Raw genomic sequence first — 20,812 nt, forward strand, 5'->3', positions numbered from 1 at the left:
TTTGTTGGCCAACATTTTAAGCAATATCCTTGACAGGGAGCTTAATCCATCTTAATTAGTGCCAGATAGCGGTTATCACATAGTAGAGATACTCCAAATGTAGGCATGTTAGGGGAAGTTTTAGACTGTTACTCTTCCAACTTCCTGTAACATCCAGCTCTGTTGCACTACTAACACTCAGCTGTACATTAAAAACAATATGTGGAAGTTTAGGTTTTATTTTGTTCTTTGGCTACTTTGAGTCCAACAGCTAAACTCCACTTTTAAAAATATTTATTTGCCACAACTTTTAGAAAAATACTGTCCAGGTGGGATACTGTCATTTTATTTAGCAGCTCAGGGTGGAGCTGCAATATGACTCATCCCGCACTTCTGACATTTTTCAACATGTTCTCCATAACAACACACAAAAAACACACATAAAAAAAGACGCAATATTAACTGTGAGAAAATATATGCACAGTTTATTGAGCGACACAAGTAGGAGAGAAGCAAAAATCAAATAAATTTTGCACTCAAAATCCCAAATCCCTTATGGATTAGTTCAAAGGATGTTTTCTCAGAAAAAGAAATAAATCTGAATTTGTCATGGTCATAAACCTGCATGCAGTACATATACCACACAGTTTATTTTGCATTTGTGTTGGGGTAAAAAAAGGAAAACTTAAATCACAGAAGAAAAAATATGCATATATAAAAGACAGTGAACAAAGACAAATTTCCAGTGACTTCAATAAGAAAACAAAATTCATTATAAATAATAACTGCAGCTCATATTCATGGCTTTCTAAGACCTGCTTGGGCTCACATTTGCTTTTGAAAATCATTTACAAATATCTGTACAAAGTTGTTACCGGAACATTCTGTGAAAGGCCAGTTTCACAAGGCAGAAATTATCAGAAAGATATTTACATTTTGTTTCAAATCACTGTAACATGCAAAGAATGAAAGGCACTGGAACAAATGTAAGAATGTTCAAAGGTGACGAAAGTCATCAGAGCCTGGGAAAAGTTGACAATCAGTATATTGGCAGGGGTTTGTTGATCATTGTGGCAAGTTAATCACACCAGAAAGGACTTTCTCTGCAGTAGGTTGTTTTCACAGTCTAGCACTAAGTGCTTACGACTTAGAACATGGAAGAGAAGGTGCCAGAGGTCCAACTGAGAATTGTCAAGTCCTATTTTGAGAAGAAATTAGATGTAAATGTAGAAAAGTTATGAGCGGACAACAAAGTCGAGTTATAAGTCACGCTTTCACAGTGCATAAACTGTCTCCACATCTATTAAATAAATACAAAGAGTATCAAATAAGAAGCTTTGGTAACCGCATTTTGTTATTATAACCACTCTTTCTAATAGAGATGCACAGAGACATTGGCTGATGACTGACGATTAACAGCTTGATCGGCCCAGACCTGAACCAGACCAAGAGCTACAATGTTGATGTCAACACTGGGGATTGACGGCCCCACTGGTTAGGCTATAGAGCTCCCACAGACTGCCACTCTGGCTCTAACCCCTGATTGCTCCCCGGCCGCCCCACGATGGCAGCCTACTGCTCCCCAAGGGGATGGGTTAAATGCAAAGTGATATTAACACTCTTCAGGTTGGAAGAAGTTACATTGGGAGTAAGTCTTAGATTAGAGAGCTAATAACAGGAAGGCTAATTCAGGTACCAAAAAGTTGTTTTATCCATCTGTCTGCTGTAGGAAACAGTCTGTAAATGTTAGCAGACTGTTTGACATCTCAAAATTCAGTCCAGGATCTTCACTTTAAACAAGTAACCATGGAAACTGCTGTCTGTTACACTAGCCATAAAAATTTACCATCTTGTCTTTTTTTTTTTATAACCCACACACACTTTTTTCTTCTCCTCAATATAAAGAATTAACCTCTCAAGATGGGATCCATTTTTTATTGCTGTTCACTTTTAGCAGAAGAAAGCCATAAAAATAAAACCAACTTGGAAATTGGTGCATCTCTTACTTCCTCAGGGTCATTTTTTTCAGACCCTAATGAGACCATCGTTGGTGGATGTTGGTGATTTATGGCTTCCATGCACGCAGCAGTAACATTAGCAGGTTCACAGTTCTGTCCGTAGTGTCTGGACATTAATGTTCTCATTCACACGTTTACAAGTTCACACATGATTTCAGCTCCGGTCACACATGTGAGCTGTCACTTCAGGGAGTAGAGCAGTTCAGCCGTATGGCAGAGAGACAGAGGGTGAGCCGTGGAAAAGTACTGACAGCACAGCCAGTCCTCCAGCTCTGCGTTTCTCTCTGGCTCCAGCGAGCGCTCGGCGAACTTCATCATCAGCAGGGCCCTTTTAACGTCCAGCCAGTTGAGGAGGCCCTCGTTTCGTGACCCATCAACGAACATCCCGCCTCGCCTGTGCCGCTCCCACTGCTGTTCCATCAGGTCTCTCCTGGGGCCCCAGAGCAGGCTCTGAAGTATCCGTTTAGCCTCCTGGATGTGGATGCGTTTGATGGGGTCTGGTTGTAAGAGGAGCTGTGCTAGCCTCTGAAGGCCTGAGGAGTAAATGGAGACAGGGGGCACAGGAGGCAAGTCCTCACAGCGGTAGTCCTGTTCTCTCAGCGCTGGACTCACCTCAAACGGGTTGGGCTGGTGAAGGAGCTCGTAGATCAAAATTCCAGCCTGAAACTCATCAAATTTACGATACTGAGCGGCAGAGACGATCTCGGGGGCCAATCTGGCGTGGTCACGCTTAATGCGAGGGTCCCCATTCGTTGAAGCCGCATCCTCTGATGATCGACGTTTGGCTTTTGCGAAGTTGCTGATGAGGAGACGCGGAAGGTGGCGTTGAACATCTCCTGCAGGTGCCGCATTGGAGGAACCGCTGTCAGCACCGCTCTGACCAAGGAGGGAGGCCCTGTTCTGGCGAGGGACTAAAAGCAGGTTTTCTAAACAAAGATCACGGTGTGTGACCCCATGCTCCTTCAGGTGCTCCAGGCCATTGCATAGTTGCAAGAGCAGGAAGCAAACACGGCGCTCGTAGACTTCAGGCTGAGTTTTATGAAACATCTCCCACTCCCGTACAAAGTCAGCAGCAGTCTGATGGGGGATCTCAGGAGTGATGACCACCACTCTCTCTTGCTCCGCCTGCTGAGCCTGAGCAGATGCTGCACACTGTGGTGATACAGGAGTCGGCGCAGCTCGCAGAGACACCTCATCCGAGGGAAGCATGCTCTGAGGAACACATGCCAAGAAGTGACCACAATCCTGCTGAATGTTAAAATGAGTAGGGATGATCTGCTGCACAGTCAGACCGTAGAGATGACCCTGTTTGCTCTCAATGGATGAACTCTTACAGATCTGTAGAGGAAATGAAAACAAGACAAGAGTAAGAGAAGACAAATAAAACACCATATGCACAAAAGGTGAATATATCATCATCATTATCATCACAGGGCATCTTTAATAATACAGATCATTTGGACCCAGAGGCTAGAACCAACGCCATGGTGAACGTAACCTTCTTAAAACAAGGCCAGTCATAAAAACATCTAAGTTCACATTAACGTTATACTGATAACCAATGTTGGCACTGGGCTGTGATTTACACAGCTGTTCCTGTCTGAGTGGAACACAGTGGGTACGGATAACAACCATTTAGAGCATTTCTGGTCACAACAATTTAGTAAAAATAGAAAAGTTTGTGTTAAACATTAAAATATATGTTTTAGTTAATAAGATTTTATTGTTTTGTTTTTGCAGCATCTCACTTTCTATTAAGTAGCTAATCAAAAAATTTATTTTCTTTGCCCCTTGGTGGTGCACTGCCTTCAACCTCCACTTGCACATGTATATCATCCTTCATTTCTTTATGAATGAAAACACCATTAAGATTGTATTGGGATGTCAAAGGTTCAGGTTATTCTGTACAGCAGGTTGGGGTAACAGTTTAAAGCTTTTTCAAAAACAGTGGCTGTTTCTAAAGGTTGGGGCTGTTTTTCTTATTTGGTTCTAGTTGTTTTATGGAGGAAGATCATTGGCGGTGCAACACCTCCTTCCTTCACTTTATTTACACACAATAATCGGTTCCTTTGTAAATAATCCAACATTATGGCAATCGTAATGCATAAATGAAAATGCTTTTCAGACTGGAGTCCGCTGAGATATTTGTTCCCACAGACTAGCCTCAGATTTAAAGTAAGCTGCAAACATTTTTTAATTAAACCTCCAGAAATCCTGGACCATCCTAATAAAATCCTGACAGACTTTCTAAATCAAAAAAACCCAACACAACCAAACACCCATCTCATAAAATGTTAACAATGTTTTTATTGTGGCTATGGTCTCATCCTTAATCTAACAAAACAAAAACAACCAAATCTAAAGAATCCGCATTTCTAAAACCTAAAAAGATTTTGCCAACACAGTCATCCTGTTAAAAACCCAAACTGACTGTGTGTCTGTTTATGACCCCCACTTCTGAAGGATGTCCTCGTGCTGCGCTGTGCATCAGTGTGAGGGTTGGCCCTGACAACGGTGGTTTGTCTGTCTATAAAGCCTTCCTGGAATGTAAAGATTAATTGTGGCTGGAGACATTAAGCAATACTCTGGGTGGATAGCCGGTGGTGTGACACATACAACACAAAGAGCTGCCGCTTTGTTCAGCAACACCAACGGGAGCACAAAGATCAGCCAGACAGGATCCACACCCTGCTGGCTGCTTGTTTACTCTATCTGTTCTGAAGGTTTGCACTGCATCAGGACCATCCCACCTGTAGACCAACAATAATGCAACTGCATGGTTTTCATTCCCACAACTTTTCTTTCAACTTTCAAGTTCTTTTATGCATTCACACCCACCAGATATTTAAGCCCTTAACAACAATAGTGAAAAGGCTTCACAGCAACAGCTCAGGAGTGTTTCATATAATGACTCCTTTATTATTCTCCATCTTAACTTTATGTAAACCTGTCATGTCATGAGAATAACTGGTCACTAAAACAGACAGATGTATCCTCATTCCTTATCAAATTTCAGTCGTTACTAAGGACCACCACTGTAGTTAAAACTTATAGCATGTTATCACTCAAAGATGAAAGTATTTAATTGGTAGTTAAGGCTGTTCTTTGTTAAACTTTTTTGTTTTTTATTAGCTGAACTCATGGTTGTGATGAGGTTTTACCAGTGAATTTGATTTATTTGCCACAAAACAGGGGTATTATATTATTTTAACAGCTTTCTTTGATGGATAAACCCCCCATGCTGTCTGGAAGTCTATATTGTTGAGAATGCAGCCTGTTCACAGAGTGACGCATTGTAGGATGAGGGCTCAGGAGCAAAACCGTTTGATTGCACAGCTTTGAGTTGACTAGCGTAAAATTAACTACAACACAGCTTATAGTAACATAACTAATCATTTATGGCCAAACACATAAAGAAGTTAAATTCAAAAGTCAAATGCTGCAGTTGTGCTTCTGAACATGAGTCTAGCAGGGATGTGCTATCAGCAATGACTGCTAACAACTGTTGGTGAGGTTAGCATGCCTTTTGTTCCAGTCATACTTCAGGGTTGGAAGTAATCCTTTTAATCGGGCGTTGAAAAGCTGACAACCACTGGGTTAAGTTATGGGTTTACTGGAGCTTGTGAATGTGCCCAAAGAGCTCTGAGGCTTTTATTGTGAAACAGCCAGAGGAACTTAATCCTGAGATGCTGAGACAGTGAGAAGTTTCATCAAGACTTCAAAGAAAGTTAACAAGAAGAAAGACTTCTTTGATATAAAAAGATAAAAGATAAGAGATAAAAAGAGATAAGAAATGAAAATACTGAGATCTCTTTACTGAATTAAATCTTTCTTGAGTTGCATCCTTAATTGTCCAGCAGCTATTCATCAAGTCATCAGTTGAATCAATAGTATTTTACCTTTACAGCGTAGGAGTTTCTGGGGTCCAAGGCACAGGCAGCAGAGTAGTAAACAGCATCTCCTGCATTGCAGCTCGGCTTGTTAGAAGTAAGTCTGAACAATGACCAGTTGCTCTCGTCAAACCTGAGTGGATTCTTCTGGGAGCGAGTAAAGTGATCCTCACATTTAAGGGCCAAGCGTCGCAGCGACTCTGCATACAGGCCACCCAGTTTAGAGTACACCCCCTCCCTGCTGTCGATATTACTCAGGAGATTCTGGAGCTGCAAGCTGGAACCGAGGTTCGGTGCTGAGCCTGCCTCTGCGGCCGAGAAGGGGGCGCTAAGCTGGGGCGAGGACAAGCAGGTGATGCTGGTCCGGCAGTGCACTCCTAAGCGTCCCTGAGCCTTTTGCTGCTCATCCAGGGTTCTGGACTTTGAGGGCCGTGCCAGAGGGAGGTGACAGCGGTCCAAGGACTCGTTTGAAGAGAAAACGGGCCGGGCGTCAACTGGGCTTGATGGCAGGCTGGTGCGGGAGCTGGCATCAGCAGAGCGGCATACGTTGCTCTCAGAGCCGGCAAACGGGAGGCGTGGGTAAGCCCTGACAAAGGGTTTGCCATTGGCGCTATCTGGAGCAGACACGGTGCGGTTGACCATTTTCTTCTCCGGAAGAGGAGGTGGCTGGTGATTCAAGCTGCTGAAAGACGAAGAGTGAGGTGAACCAGGAGCTGATGCCACAGAGGTTCTGGGAAACGGTGAAGAACAAGACATCCGTGCAGAATCCCGAGACCCTAAGTAGAAAAAAAAAATATGCATCAGTGGCTTTTATTATATCAGTAAGATTCAGTTTTTTCTCCTAAAAGAAATATTCAAAAAAGGCTTTTAGTGATGAGAAAAAAGTTGCATGTTCTGTCGTATAACCAAGAACAACGTGTCAGCATAGTAAACAAACAAATTCAGTTTTATTCTTATTTCTGAGAGTCCAACTGTGACCGATTCATATTTCTTACTGTTAAGCTCAATTGTCAATGACACCCCCTCTCTAACTGCTCAGCTACGTATAAACACATACCTCATTTCCTCAAAAGAGCTGGAACTTTCCACAATCTCTGCTTCAAGCCAACACTCAAAAACATCTTCCACCCGATTATAATCCACTCATTTCAATTAAAGACTCTGCATTACCCTAAAGGAGGCAGACAGCAAGGTAATTGTGCCGTGCAGTCTTCAATAACTGCTTTCACAGTGACGAGAGAAGCATAAAGACAGAAAAAAAGAAGTACTCTGATGAAGCCAAGCCCTTTTTTCCCTCGTTATCAGAGTCCATAATTATCTCTTTAAACAGCTTTCCACAGGAAGTTGTGGCAATAACAAGCGTCTGAGAGCCACCGAGGTTTAGGGCTGATACGCCAAGGACAAATGCCACTCAATAGGAGCCACGTTGCAGGTTGCAAGACTTTAGAAATCTTAAACACGCCCAGTCATAACATAAAGAAGGAGGGTAAACGATAAGTGGGTAAATATAACCTTGCAGCGCTCCATTTGCCCTTTCAGCTAGTTGAATGTGAGGAAGTAGTGGTGATACTAATGCTAATAAACCTGAGACAAGGCTCTAGATTCCTTGTGCATGTCCCTGTTGGAGTAAATCCTCTCAAATGGACTTGATTTGTTGTGACTGACTTACCAGTATCAGCTGTCAGGTTGTCAGTGGATGCAGCTGGCAGACTAATGTTGCCCAGGCTCCGCACAGAAGAGACAGAGCTCTCGCTGGGCCCACGCTGGCTGCTGCTATTCAGCTCCATGGTACTGCCACTCATCTTACCACTCACCCTGTAAAAGATAAACAAGCAGATTAAAGTAGTGCATGAGAACTACCGTCTGACTGGTTGGTTAAGTGAAACCATCAGCCAGACCAACCCCAGCATCTGATCTTTTACTGTAGATATAGTAACGTTTATTTAAAAATGGAACTGATTCACTTCCTCTCAACTGAAAAAATCTGTGTTATGGTACTAAAATCTAGAAAGAGGACATTTGCTTTTACTTTACATGGTCACAATTTCCTCTTTCTCACAGGGAGGCATGGTTCCTAGCTGAATTACTGCATGAGTTAAAAGCTTCAAGAAAAAAAAGGCCTTTTGACTATTCAAATTTAAATGATAATTTAAAACATTAATTTGTTCCTTGTTATAATTGAGGGAAAAGCTTTTGATTTCTCATATTCAACTTCCTGACTGACGCCTCTCATAATGCCAAGGAAAATACTACATGAGCAGAGTTTTAATCTAGAAAGTGACCAATTATGGAAGAGAGAAAGCCATTTATTTGTTTCATTATGCATGCATTATGGGGTGCAGCTAGACTCCTTCCTCATCTTTATCATCATCATCCCTCTCTTCCATTTCAAAATGACTCCTCCACCGCTTTGGTTCCAACATAAATCAGGAGAACAAATAGAAGTGGAGGAGAGGAGTAGTGGAGGAGACAAAGGGTGAGGTATACTCTCTGTGGCCGGTGTGCCAAAGGATCCACTACGTTTTGCAGACAAAAGAGGTGTGATGAAAGGCAGAGGAAGTGCTGAGGCATGGGACAAATGGTAATGGGTGTAGAGATTAGAAGTCTATGCCTGTGTCTCTACATTCATCTCTCAGAATGAACAGATTTGTGTCGAAAACGTGCTTTTTAGAATGCCATTATTTGCTATGCTGTTGGAAAAGCTGAATGGAGTTTTTTCAGGATGTTACGGTTCGCCTGTAGATTTAACCGCCTTTCCCATGAATGGAATGCCAACCTTCAGCCTAAACATCCCGGCTGCCCATTTCCTCTTAGCAGATTTAATCACCCTACGATCAGGCTTGAAATACTGTGATTGCTGTGATAAACTAAAGCATGTCGCCCTCACTCATCAATCTAGAAACCACACAGATTCTCAATAAGTGCATTACAGTAGGTGGGATAGTCTCCATCTGTTTATATACAACGCATCCTGATGTCTTCTTAAAAAAGCAGAGCAACAGGAGCCGGTCCGACTTTAAAAACAGATCAGACTGGAGTTACATGCAGCTGGCTACAGATAGCCCTCTGGGTTAAATAAGATACAAACTAAGCTGCAGCCATGGTGTTGAGGCTCTCTAAACTGGTTTCACTTCCTGCGTCAAAATTTAGAGTCCCACTCGGTGGTAAAGCATATGACATGACACCATCCAAGAAGCATGTTTGTCACACACTGAAGAGAGCAAAAGTTCAAAAAGACACAGTTGGCCTGAACAATGTATCAAGTTATCTTTACATTCCCATTAGATATTCAGTCGGTTGGATAAAGATCATCCAGTCGATGCAAACTCCTGATAAAAGCCCAAGATGCTAAAGGTTACAGTGAGGAAAAACGCTATTGGAAGGAAAAACACGCAAACAGGAGGGAGGAAAATGTGGATTTATCCAAACTCTTTAAGATAGTATTATCATTTCGTAAAATGAGACCCTCATGCACATTAAAAAAAAAAAAGTTTTAAATCAAGGAACATTTTATGTTTTAGGCATGTTGCTGGTAGGAGATTCTATGAGTAGGCTGCGGCGTCAAAAAAAAAAAAAAAAAAAAACATGGAATCAGGGAACAATGATATTAACTCAGAATTTAGAATACAAATAAGAATTTCAAATACTAGTACACTATAAACAAACTGCTTCATTGGGTAGCTATACTTGCGATGAACTTTAGTTTTGTAGACGTTGGACAAAAACCCCCAGACCTACAAAACTCCAAACCCATCAAAACAAGATTATGTTGCTTAACTCAAAGGTCACCAAGCACAGTGGTTGTCATAGACTGAAGAGTCAAGGAAAACCAGAAAAATTTTATATGGTGGTGAAGATTCTCAGTCATCCAAGTCATAGTTATAATTCCAAAAAAGTTGAAAAAGTAAAAAGAATCAAACCATCTCAATCCTCATCGCCATGCAGGGGACCAAAACATCTCGCCTGTCAGCTAGGCCAATGATGACCCTAACAATTCCCTTTTCAGAGGCATGGGACAGCATCAGGTTTTACAGGCCAACAACAACCTTAAGGACATTACTAAGGGATGGACCTGTTTTTTGGGTTCAATTCGAATGTATTTCTAAGATATAACAAGGCTTTTTTTGGGGCTACTGTATAAAGCCTGGAACTAAAAGCTACTCTAGACATTTTGAAGTGAGAAAGCATCGTTGATGGGGAGTGAAATGTCTTCAAACTTGGAAAACTAAGGCCAGTGGTTTGTTTTTAACTTCAACTTAAAAGAAAAATGTCAGCATGCAGCCGCCTCTGAAAGACAAATAGACTAATGCTTGGAGAGTCAGAAGGACAAACAGGATGATAAAGGAAAAAGCATAGATCATCAGAAATTAAATCCAACTTTGCACGCTCTATTCTTTTTGCTCTCCATTTACATTTGGAGCAAGAAACAACAAAAAGCTAAAGTACGATAGACTAGGCTAAAAGTGTTTGGTTACATATGAAATCGAAAGAAATGACGTTATGGAGAAGCTGTGAGCTGTAACAGTGCTTCCCATGCACCACAATCACATCTTTGGTTTAGCTTTCTGGCCTGAAAGTTCACAGCTTTAGGAAGCCAAAAAAAAAAAATCCCACTAGAGACAATGTATCCTGTCTGTAAAGTCACCTCGAGACAACATTGGGAACAGTTTTTTCACACAGCTATCTGTATTTTAAGGTTTAATTCTCGCTTTGCCACCTTAATTGCAGAGCTAGTTTATTGCATCTCATCTGTATTGGATAACAATCTATCCTCGCTGTTGTGCAACCTCAATAGATTACAATATAGTCCGGAAAAAGAAAGACGCTCATTGTTCCTTTCCTTAGACTATAGAGGAGTTACCATGGCTATCTAGTCATATAAACCAGAGACCCATTAATGTTTGACACCAATCCATGTTATCTTTTGTACACGGCTCCAACCTGGGCTTGTTATTGCCTCCTCTTGTCAGACAGCTACTTCTTAACTGCACTCACTATGACTTTATATTCATATTAGCTCTCGGGATATGAATTTATAGAAAGAAATATCCTGTTCAACCTACAGCTATCTTAAAAAATATGTGTAAAAATGCAATCTATAGAAGAATAGCTAAAGTCACAGCAGCACTTCTATTTTAGTCAACAAGCTGCTGATGGAGGTGCGAAAATACAGAAACCTCTGAATAGAAAAAGTGGTTTTGATGTTTTTTTTTTTAAATGCAATACTGAACCGCAAAAAACATCACCGTTTCCCATCATGAGACTGCTCATGAAAGCTCTTGTAAATTTCCACATCTGACTGTAAAATCTAAGAAAACACAAAACAAAAGCAGCCATCAGGTGCTCACCTCATGCTGCTGAAGCAAAGGTCCTCGCCGGGTCGGTCGGGCACCCACAAATTTGCCCCCTGGATCAGACTGGTGGCTGTCTAAAGCCCTGTCATGTGTGGTAACACTACCCTGGTTCCACGCGAGTCATGAGGATATTTAAAGTGTCTCAGCAGAAAAAAAAAGCAACTGCATCCATGAGTTGTGTGGAATATAAGCATTTGGTCCTTATGTTTAGTATTCTCTTGTTCAGCTACCAATCAGGAGATCGCTTTAAGTGTGTCTGGCATCAACTAGATGCTATCTGTTGTGCTGCAGTAAAAAAAGAGGAGATCATGTTGGCTCTGTGCAGGGAGGGGCAGAGCATCTTGAAGCACGTGTGCACGGAGTAGAAAGCAGCTCAAACCCAAGTCCAACTCAGATGACTAGAATCCAAGAGGCGAGTCTATAAACTCTACTTCTACTGGTTGTAACTGATAGCCAGGCTGGAACAGTTTGGGAGCTGCCAGGGGCAACAATCTGCTCACTTAAGCCCCTCCTTTTGGCAGCAATCAATGACCAGCTGACACGCCTTCCTTCTAAAGAAGACTACTTAGGATATAGGCACAGGTACAAACACAGCCCTCTAAGGCTGACCTGGTGTGGTGCAGGATGCATTAGTCACAAGAGATAAAGATGTGGTTTTTTTTGTGTGTTTTTTTTTTGCAAGTGGGATATAACACTTTGGGAGGCAGATTCTTCAAACCATCTGTGGCTTTTAAATGATTCAGAGAGTCAAATTGCTTGTTCACAAGGGAGAATATACATGTGACTGTGGTCAGGATTTTCCATTCATTAAACAAATATTACAACCGTTAATACAAAACCTTAAAAAGGAACAGTTTAACCATTCATAAGACAAGATTTATATTGTTCCATCATGTGCACCATATTCCTACAAACACTTGTTGTTTGAACAGGTTAAAACCTGGATACAATTACTAGTGTCACAACTGCACCTCTCTGTATTCCCTTGCAATTTGTTCAAGGAGAAGTCCCAATATCACACAGACAAATGGGACACCCCTTCAAGAAAATTAAGCTTTACTTTCACTGTACAGGTTACAATAAATTCTGTTTTTAGCAGCATCAGTGTCAGTCAGATGCAGTTAAACAATACATTGCCAACATAACGCAGTGCAAACTACATTTATTGGACTGGGAGGTAGTAGTGTGTCTGTGTGTATTCCCAGAGATGGCAAAAGTACTCACTTTCCGTACTTGAGTAAAAGTACAGATACTTGTGTTAAAAAATACTCTGGTAAAAGTGGAAGTACTGATTAAACTTCTTTACTCAAGTAAAAGTAACAAAGTACAGGCTTGTAAATTTACTTAAAGTATAAAAGTAAAAGTAGAAACCACTTTTTTCATGCCGTTGCCTACATTTTAAATGGATGTCTGCCAATAGGACTAGATCTCCGTTGTGTTCATTTTCAATCATCTCGTCGTCCATACTACTATGCTAACGCCACCGCCACCAAGCTGCAATGATTTACTGCGAAATGAATACCGCCGAATCTGTCGATTCATCTTGTAGTGGTGCGTCAAATGCAACGTAGATTCCCATCCAATTAGATTGAATTTGGTATTGATGACGTGAAAAATAATAACGGTAACTCCATTGAAATGATTCAAAACTAAAGTAACGAGCCAATTTTTTAAAATGTAAGGAGTAGAAAGTACAGATATTTGTGTAAAAATGTAAGGAGTAGAAGTAAAAAGTCGCCATAAAAATAAGTAGTAAAGTAAAGTAAAAATATCAGAAAAATCTACTTGAGTACAGTAACAAAGTATTTGTACTTAGTTACTTCCCATCTCTGTGTATTCCTACAGCTTTTTAAAAATATTTTTTAACTATGGGTCATGCAGACAAATGCTTGTATATTTTTGTGCTTTTCAAGGATATACAAAGATGTGATGCCAATAGTAAAAATGTGGAAAAAATCTATTCCAATGTCTTTAAAAAGCATTGGGATTTTCTGTAATGTCCTGGAAACATAATCCCATGTATTAGATATAATACACCAAAATGGCAGAAAATACAAACTATTCAAATCTATTTAAACCATTGTAATTATTAGAATGATTTCAACACTGAATAAACTGATTCACTTTTCATCACAAAAAGGAATGCAACATGAAATCACAATCTTTTATATAGGAATAAAATCCTAATAGATATTAAGACACATAAAATACCCCAAAATACACCCAGTGAAGCCTTTCTTAGACAAGTTCACACCATCATCGACTCAGCCAACCAGATGGCAGAAACTCCTTATGCATTTAGGCATTTGGCAGTGAAGATTAAGTTAAATTAAAGCATCAGAGTGAAGAAGAGAGGTTTCAGCTCACTTTGAATGGAGCATTGTTCTTAGCCCATGACAGGTAGGTCTGAGTATTTCAGAAGCCATTGATCCGCTTGTCCAAAAAAAAGGGAGAATAATAAGTGAGAGACAACAATGTGAAACATTGTTACGCTTATAATTTGACAACTTCTCGAAGAGCAAATGTTGAACCCTAAAGCAGATAGGTAAAAAGGTTTTAAGTCCCTGTTTACAAAGCTGGACATTCTTTTATAAGGAATGAAATGTTGTTTTTTTCTTTTTTTATATATATGTATATATTTTTCATATGAAATTTCTACGTTATTTTAACAAAATGTATATATAAATTTTTTCTAACACTTTTTAAGTGCAGGTCAAATTTGTTATACATCCATCAAAACCAATTCTCACGTAGTCTTCACATTTAGCCAAACTAAGTTTACTACAGTCCATACATGAGCTAGATGACAACTATACTGTTGGTACAAAGCCAGAAATGTAAACATCTTGAGTTCCCTTTATTCCAAACCCAATCCGATCTTAGTCCGATGGAGCACCTCTTTCATGATATAGATTTGCATCATGGAGATGCAACTGAAACCTGGTGACTGGTAATATGTATATTTTAAAGCATAGCTTTTATCTATTTGTTTTAATTTGTGCCGCTGGATAAATGCTGCTTTTAAGGAAGATATTATATCCCAATCGGGCCTCCTCCTCCTACTCCACAGAAACAATTAAGACACTCTAACCCTTAGAAAAGGGCTTATTTTCAGCACATCTTCTACTTTGAGATAAACATTTGTTGCTTTTCATAAAAATCAAACCAAGGGCTGATACTCTCTCTTTTTTTTTTCATGCTGTGGGTGCTGGCACAGAAAGAAGAATGCATTTTATCCCTATGGTAACTGGAAAAATTAAGGCATCAAGTAGGAAAAACTTTCTTAATGCTAATAATGTTTTGACTTCAAATATAAATACAGTGCAAATATGATGTTTAATTTGAAAAGGCACTATCTCAACATTTTTTTTTTATCTGACAGAAACTGAATAAAAAGTCTATTTGACAATGAGGCCCATTGTGCAAGAGCCGAAACAGTTTACAGCAACGTGACACAGCAGCGGACCGTCCACCAGGCTTATTTTGTGCATTAATTAGAACTGAAGAAGTCACAATGCCAGTAGGAACTGAACAAGGCATGCATTGAGGATTATTCCCCAATGGTTTGAATGATCACACAGCATCAGAACGGAGGCATATTCAAGGCTGAATAATGATGCTATGAAAGGAGAAGGCACTGGAAGATCCACATGGTGGCAACCACAGTAAGGTGCATTTACAGTAAGTGCTAGCAGGGAGAGTGTACACTGGGGCAGCAAAGCAGCTATATATACACAGACAAACCGTCAAACATGAGAGCAAACCCCCTATCTGAATTTAGACCCACTGCACAGGGAGAAGGCTAAATTATGTGGTGTAGCTATTTTCTTAGTTAGGCTTGTGTATGCAATAGTGGAAAAAACAGACTCATATGGGCAATGACATCTAAATTGTCTTCAAACATCCAATGCGTTTTTGATAACACTCCCTTCTGAAGGTAAATAACAATTTAGACAAACCCCTTTTCAAAATGTCAGATTTTGTATGATTTTGCCCACCTCGAGCATAAAGATTGTTTATGCTGCTACAAAAATACAAGTTTGAAAAATGCCAAACCCAAAATTTGACAAAAAGTGCAGCTTGTATTTTCAGGGTTCTTAATTGTGGGTAAAACATCTAAAAATATACTTCCACACCTCAACTTCACTTTCTACTTAGTTCTGACTCAACTTGCCTCTACTAACTTCTGCTTGCCTGTTCTTGAGCATTTTTGATCAAATAAATACTTTCTAAAAGGAAACTAGCTCTGACATTTTTTACAGTTCACTAGGGATAATTAAATTAAGTGGGAATGTTTGTGATCACTATACAGAATGTTACCTAACATGAGCATAAAATTCTAACAAGATCTTTGCTATTCTTACCTGTGCAGTTTTTTAGGTGGGGGAGGTGGTGGGTTGGGGTCATGGTTGGGAGCTCCCTTTCCTCCTGCCAGTAACTCTGATGAGCCTCCATGCAACGGTTGCTTGGTCGGCATGCTGTCGCTATGCTTGCCCTCTGTCTCTGCGCTGGTGCCCTCGGTTTCCCCCTGACAGGCATCATTGTTGGTGGTAGCAGGGGGGGCCGTGCCTGGCTCTGTCATCGGAGGGGGGCTGCTGTGGGTCTTACAGTCACTGGCCTCTTTCCAGACAGCAGCACCATTGATGAGCCCCGACTCCTGGGAGGTTGTTCCTGAATTGGCGGCGAATAACTTTTTCTTCTCCACCCCTTTCCTCTCTTCCACCTCTTCTTCTTCCTCAATGCGACAATTCCAACCAGAACTGTGGTGGCTGGACTTATGCAAGCGTTCAGATGTTGCACTCTGGTTGTCCGTAGGGCCCTTGAAGTGTCCCTCTCTTGCAGAGACAAGGAAAAGCATGGGGAGTTCTGGTAGAGGGATAGGAGAGGACATGGATGTTGTAAGACTAGATGTGCCAAGTTTGGGAAATTCAGGAAGGAGGACTGGAGAAGACATAGATGGTGACAGACTAGAGGTTCCTAATTTTGGGGAGCGAGAGCTTCTCTTTGGAGGAATGGGGGGACTAGATTGGGGCTTTGGATGCAGGTTTGGGGACAATGAAGCTTCTCTTCCTTGAGAAGCTGCACTGTGGCTTGGACTGGGCCAACGGAAAGCTGGGCTGCTGGGGTCTTTGCGTGATGTTGGGCTGAAGTGGCACTGGGTGCCAACTCCTGAATCTGGGCTGCTCAGAAAGAAAGTTCTGTTGTTCTCCTCTGTGTGAGCAGCCATTACAGTGATGGTGGCTCGCTTACTCTCTCCAGAGCCCTCAGACTCGGAAACCTTGGATTGCTTAATCTGGTTTTGGGACTCTGGGCTTGACGGTGGTCCATTTCCTGGTGGTCTAGATTTTCTCTTGGTGCTTTCAGCATATATTGGCTCAGAGTCTTTTTGAACACTGGGAGAGTTTGGAGTTGATTCTGGACTAACCGTGCTTGATGGACTCACTAACTCATTTTGTTTTTCTACTGATCCATTAGGTCCAGGGAGGGAATCCGTACTGCTGTGACAGGAAGAAGGTGAATCCGAAAAGCTGTTGTCTTTAGACAGGGCAGGAATAGGACTGAGGGAAGTTTGACTAGTTTGGTTTGTAGTATCCATACTTGATGCTGTGGTGTAGGCAGTGGAAGTACTGGATGTTTTCGTGATAATGCTACTACTGCATACATGGTTGCAAGGAACTGTATGTTCAGAAGGAACAGGATCCATCGATAAAGGAATCTCCACTGTTGATTCATGGGACTCAATCAAATTTCCTCTTCCATTGTAAGTGCTTTTTGGTGCAATAGCAGCCGTATTATTCTGCTGCCAGCATGAGTCCCCATTGGCATTTTTCTTGAAACTCTTTGAACCCCTTCCCTCCTCCTGGCTGACAAAAACATTACTGATTAAGAAAGAGTCTTTGGGCACAATGCTGGGGGACAAGGAGAGGCAGCTGTTGTAGTTAATCTTGGCATCAGGGCTTTGAAGAACCTCTTTATGGGCCTTGATGCAACCATTATTATCATCAATATAGAGCAATGGCATGTTTAGGAGTTTCTTCAGACCCATTCGTTCAGTTGGACTCTTTTGGTTGTCCTGAAACAAAGAAAAAAATTTGACCATGTTAAAAACAATGAAAATGATCAAACTTTTGAATGGACAAGTAGTTTAGAAGCTCACCTGTTCTATGTTCATGTTCACATCTTTTGTCTCACTTGTGTCAAAGCTCATCATGGTGGGTTTTACAGCAATGGTTGGCTTGCTGTAGGGTGAAGGTGCAGTTACTCCCCCCTCCTCATCACCTCCCAGGCTGATCTTCAAACACCCAGACGAGACGTTGTCATCTGAGGCGTGGCCAGTCTTATGTGCACTGAGCGGGTGGAAGCAGTTCTTACAAGAGCCAGGTTTCCACACGTGTTCTGCAAAGTCGCCGCAGGCTGACATCTTCGGTTTGCTGAGAGACGGATATGTTCAGAGGAGTTGGAAAAGGAATCTGACAGACAGATGATGAGCTCTCATGGCTGGTGAAGAAGAACATCAGAAGATAGAAACCAAGTTAGATCATGTTCATTTTGACCACTAGAAAGAACAATTAAAACAAATGATACTTCACATTTGGTGCTAATGACTTTTCAGTTTTACAAAACAAAGCACCTTAGAACAAAAACTCAAATGGAGAAATAAATCCAGAGACACCTGCTCCCTAAATGCAAGGCGATAAGAACTTTAGGGTCATCCCCAGATGTAACTTAAGAACACCAAATATGTGCTGTGCTATATGTTCCCATGGCCTCCTAAATTAGAGGGCATGTGGTCTCTGTTCAACCAAAAGGCTTGCCGACATGAGCCCAGCAACATGAAAGCCTTACAAAGAGTTCTCAGCAGCCCCCCGACAAACAAGAAGAACCCCAAAGAGCCTCAAACATCCAGAGGTCGGAATGTTAGGAATGTCTAAAGGCACAAGTCTCACAAGGGTGAATCTTACACCCAGATCAATCTCCCTGCCCCCACTACTGTGCACAAAAACACACCCGAATCTCCAACTCCACATGTGTCCACTATTCCTGACAAACAAACCCAGAGACACACACACCCCTCATCCTCCAAGTGGTCAGGTCATGTTTGACTTGACTGACAGTGGGGTGAGGAACACCATTTCAGAGGGATTGTTTGCTTTCTTGAAACTGGGGGTCTCTTAATGATCTTAACAATTGCTTCTCAACAAGGTGCCATTCAGTAAAACATTAGCTCATTTAAGTGCTGAACATTAGAGAAACAGAGCTGATAAGCAAAACCCTTCTGAAAGCAAGCCAGTGAGTTTTATTCAATAGTGCATTTACAAAATCATGACTTTGTGGAATGAAATCAATAAAATCAAGTGTTTGGTGATAAAAATACCTGATAACCCATGGCACCAGCGGAACAATCTTGAGATCTGCTAATCTTATAGTAGTCTTAAGGAGTTTTTCTGTCAGTAAAGATAATGCCTGTTTACATTTTTCTTTGTTCTTTCTGACTCAGTTTGAGCAGGAAAGAACCCACAAGCTCACTGTTTGTTTAACCGTTCCTGCGACAACAGAGGAAGCAGAGTTGCCCAATATCTCGTCATAGGTTGCACACAAGTCATGCCAAGAAATAGCTGATCAGAGATACAAATGATTTTGGAATACCATTGCAGGGACAAGATCCTGTCATGAACTTTACAATCTCAGCTGCCTGAAAATAAACTTTACAAGGCTTGGACTGTCAAACAGTGTTGCTTGTTCTCTGTGTTTGGATGTTCTTGTTTGAACTTCTACATTCCCTTCACCTTCTCAAGCTCAAGGTCCAACATTTCTCACTTCCTCTGGCAAAACACACACAGACAGAGAGGGGAAAAAAGCCTTGCAACAAGCCCTGACGGATAAAAAAAAAAAAATCTTTCGACAGCATGTCAGAAGTCTCTGGCTGGAGGGTGGGTGTGGAATTTATAGCTTTTGGTGCCACCTGAAGCATAGATCACAAAGTTTGATGTGCCTTCCGCATTCCTCATGTTGTCTGTTACAAGGAGGTTTTCAAGTCTTGCGTTAAATGCATTACCTAAGGCTAAATTTATGCCCTCCATACCCGTATCCCTGTGACAGTAAGGGTCAGAGGCTTTATCTCAATACTCCAAGTGAAACAGTCAAAACTACACCTATTGCGAATAATAAAGCAACGAGCATGCACGCACCAGATCCTCAGGTCACCTGAGACTTTTTGTCTGTATACTGCAGTGTCCAGAAAGCTTAATTGGACTTCATCCCCTCTCAAAAAAAAAAAAAAAAAGTCCATTCATTCATTCATGATCACAGTAATTGGACGTCCATTTGTCCATGTTCCAGTCTGATAACCAGGTCACATCAGTGTGTGCACACACACATTGAACGAGCTGCATTTGTCACGCCTGCTCTCCCCACACAGCAGCCCCTTCATTCACTGAGCAGGAGGGAGAGAGGGAGGGAGGGGGGTGCAACCTGTTCTCCCCTCATAGAGACAGACAGTGTGTGTGTGTGTGTGTGTGTTTGGAGGGGGGCGCCAAAACTTTTCTCAAAACTCCCAAATAATAGTGCCTTTTCCTATCCATCAGCATCTGAATAAACTTTTATTAGATTACACACAACACGTATTATCTTGTATGAATGTAATGTAAAATGGGTTATTTTATTTATTTAAAAAAATGATGTAAAAACTGTAAATATACAGTCATATGTTTATATTCTCATTTTTTATGTATTTATTACTGTTTTCAAAGCTGCACTTTAAAATATCTAATTGTCTTAAGCTGTTCTTAATGAAATTTCTTTTTGTTTACATACAAAATGACAACATAAATAAAAGTCTAAATATTAAGGTGGTTGAGTGTGTGCAAAATGAATAAAACAGCTTTGTTTTTAGAGATATTAACTAAAACAGCGCTCTGTCATTATTGTAAAGGGGAATTTATTATATTAATTTTAATATATCAAAATGTATCCAATTAATGACGCTACGTTTCTACCACATTAAACCAGTAGGTGTGATAGAGTATACTATTAGATCAAATAAAGGAAGTAGGGGAAAGGCAGCACCAACATACTGCGGCCAAGGTTGTGTTGCCTGCTGCCTGCTTACCTGCCCGGACTTTCTCCTCCCTGGCAACACAAAAGCTTTCCTCTGAGAAATTAATAATAAAATAAAAAGATATCCGAAAAAAAGGGATAAATGATTCCCGGATTCCTCGTGTGCTCAGTATCCAACTGTCCTTCGCGTTTACAGAGCCGGGGTATTGCTCGTTGCAGGGGTATTGCTTGCTTTTGCTCTCCAGCCCTGCATGCCTCCGCTGCTGCTGCTGATCTGTGCAGAGGTGAAATGCTGCTGGGGAACAGCTGAAGTCCTCTGCTGCAGCGTCAAAGGGGGGAGAGCACAAGAAGGTGGGAGGAGCTCCTTTTAAGCAGCCATGCAGTCTGGCAGATTCTCATTAAACCTGCTACACTGCTTTGCTGTCATTATATTCAGTTTACTTGAAGCAATATACACAAAAATATAATCTGCTGAAAATTCTCAGATCTTTACCAATGCATGACTCTCAAGTAT

The 20,812-nt window shown here is 41.1% G+C and overlaps 1 protein-coding gene across 1 annotated transcript; it reads right to left on the reverse strand.

Annotated features, from left to right (window-relative positions):
• Positions 1-442: 442 nt before the first annotated feature.
• Positions 443-20,593, reverse strand: LOC119789827 (inactive tyrosine-protein kinase PRAG1-like). Its single transcript, XM_038294948.1, has 6 exons — positions 20,351-20,593; positions 17,399-17,739; positions 15,606-17,314; positions 7,557-7,702; positions 5,897-6,663; positions 443-3,335 (listed from the first exon to the last, which is right to left on the reverse strand). Exons 2-6 carry the CDS (start codon positions 17,660-17,662, stop codon positions 2,178-2,180), a joined length of 4,044 nt encoding a protein of 1,347 aa, XP_038150876.1. The 5' UTR covers positions 17,663-17,739; positions 20,351-20,593; the 3' UTR covers positions 443-2,177.
• Positions 20,594-20,812: the final 219 nt, after the last annotated feature.

This window comes from Cyprinodon tularosa, unplaced genomic scaffold (assembly GCF_016077235.1).
Source record: "Cyprinodon tularosa strain WSP-4 unplaced genomic scaffold, ASM1607723v1 ctg349, whole genome shotgun sequence".
Classification (NCBI taxonomy): domain Eukaryota; kingdom Metazoa; phylum Chordata; class Actinopteri; order Cyprinodontiformes; family Cyprinodontidae; genus Cyprinodon; species Cyprinodon tularosa.

Coding starts and splice junctions, on each gene's coding strand:
- LOC119789827 (XM_038294948.1), bottom strand. CDS start 17,662: ATGTCAGCCTGCGGCGACTTTGCAGAACACGTGTGGAAACCTGGCTCT. Junction 6,664..7,556: donor CAACCTGACAGCTGATACTG/GTAAGTCAGTCA, acceptor TTTTCTACTTAG/GGTCTCGGGATTCTGCACGG. Junction 3,336..5,896: donor GAAACTCCTACGCTGTAAAG/GTAAAATACTAT, acceptor TTTCCTCTACAG/ATCTGTAAGAGTTCATCCAT.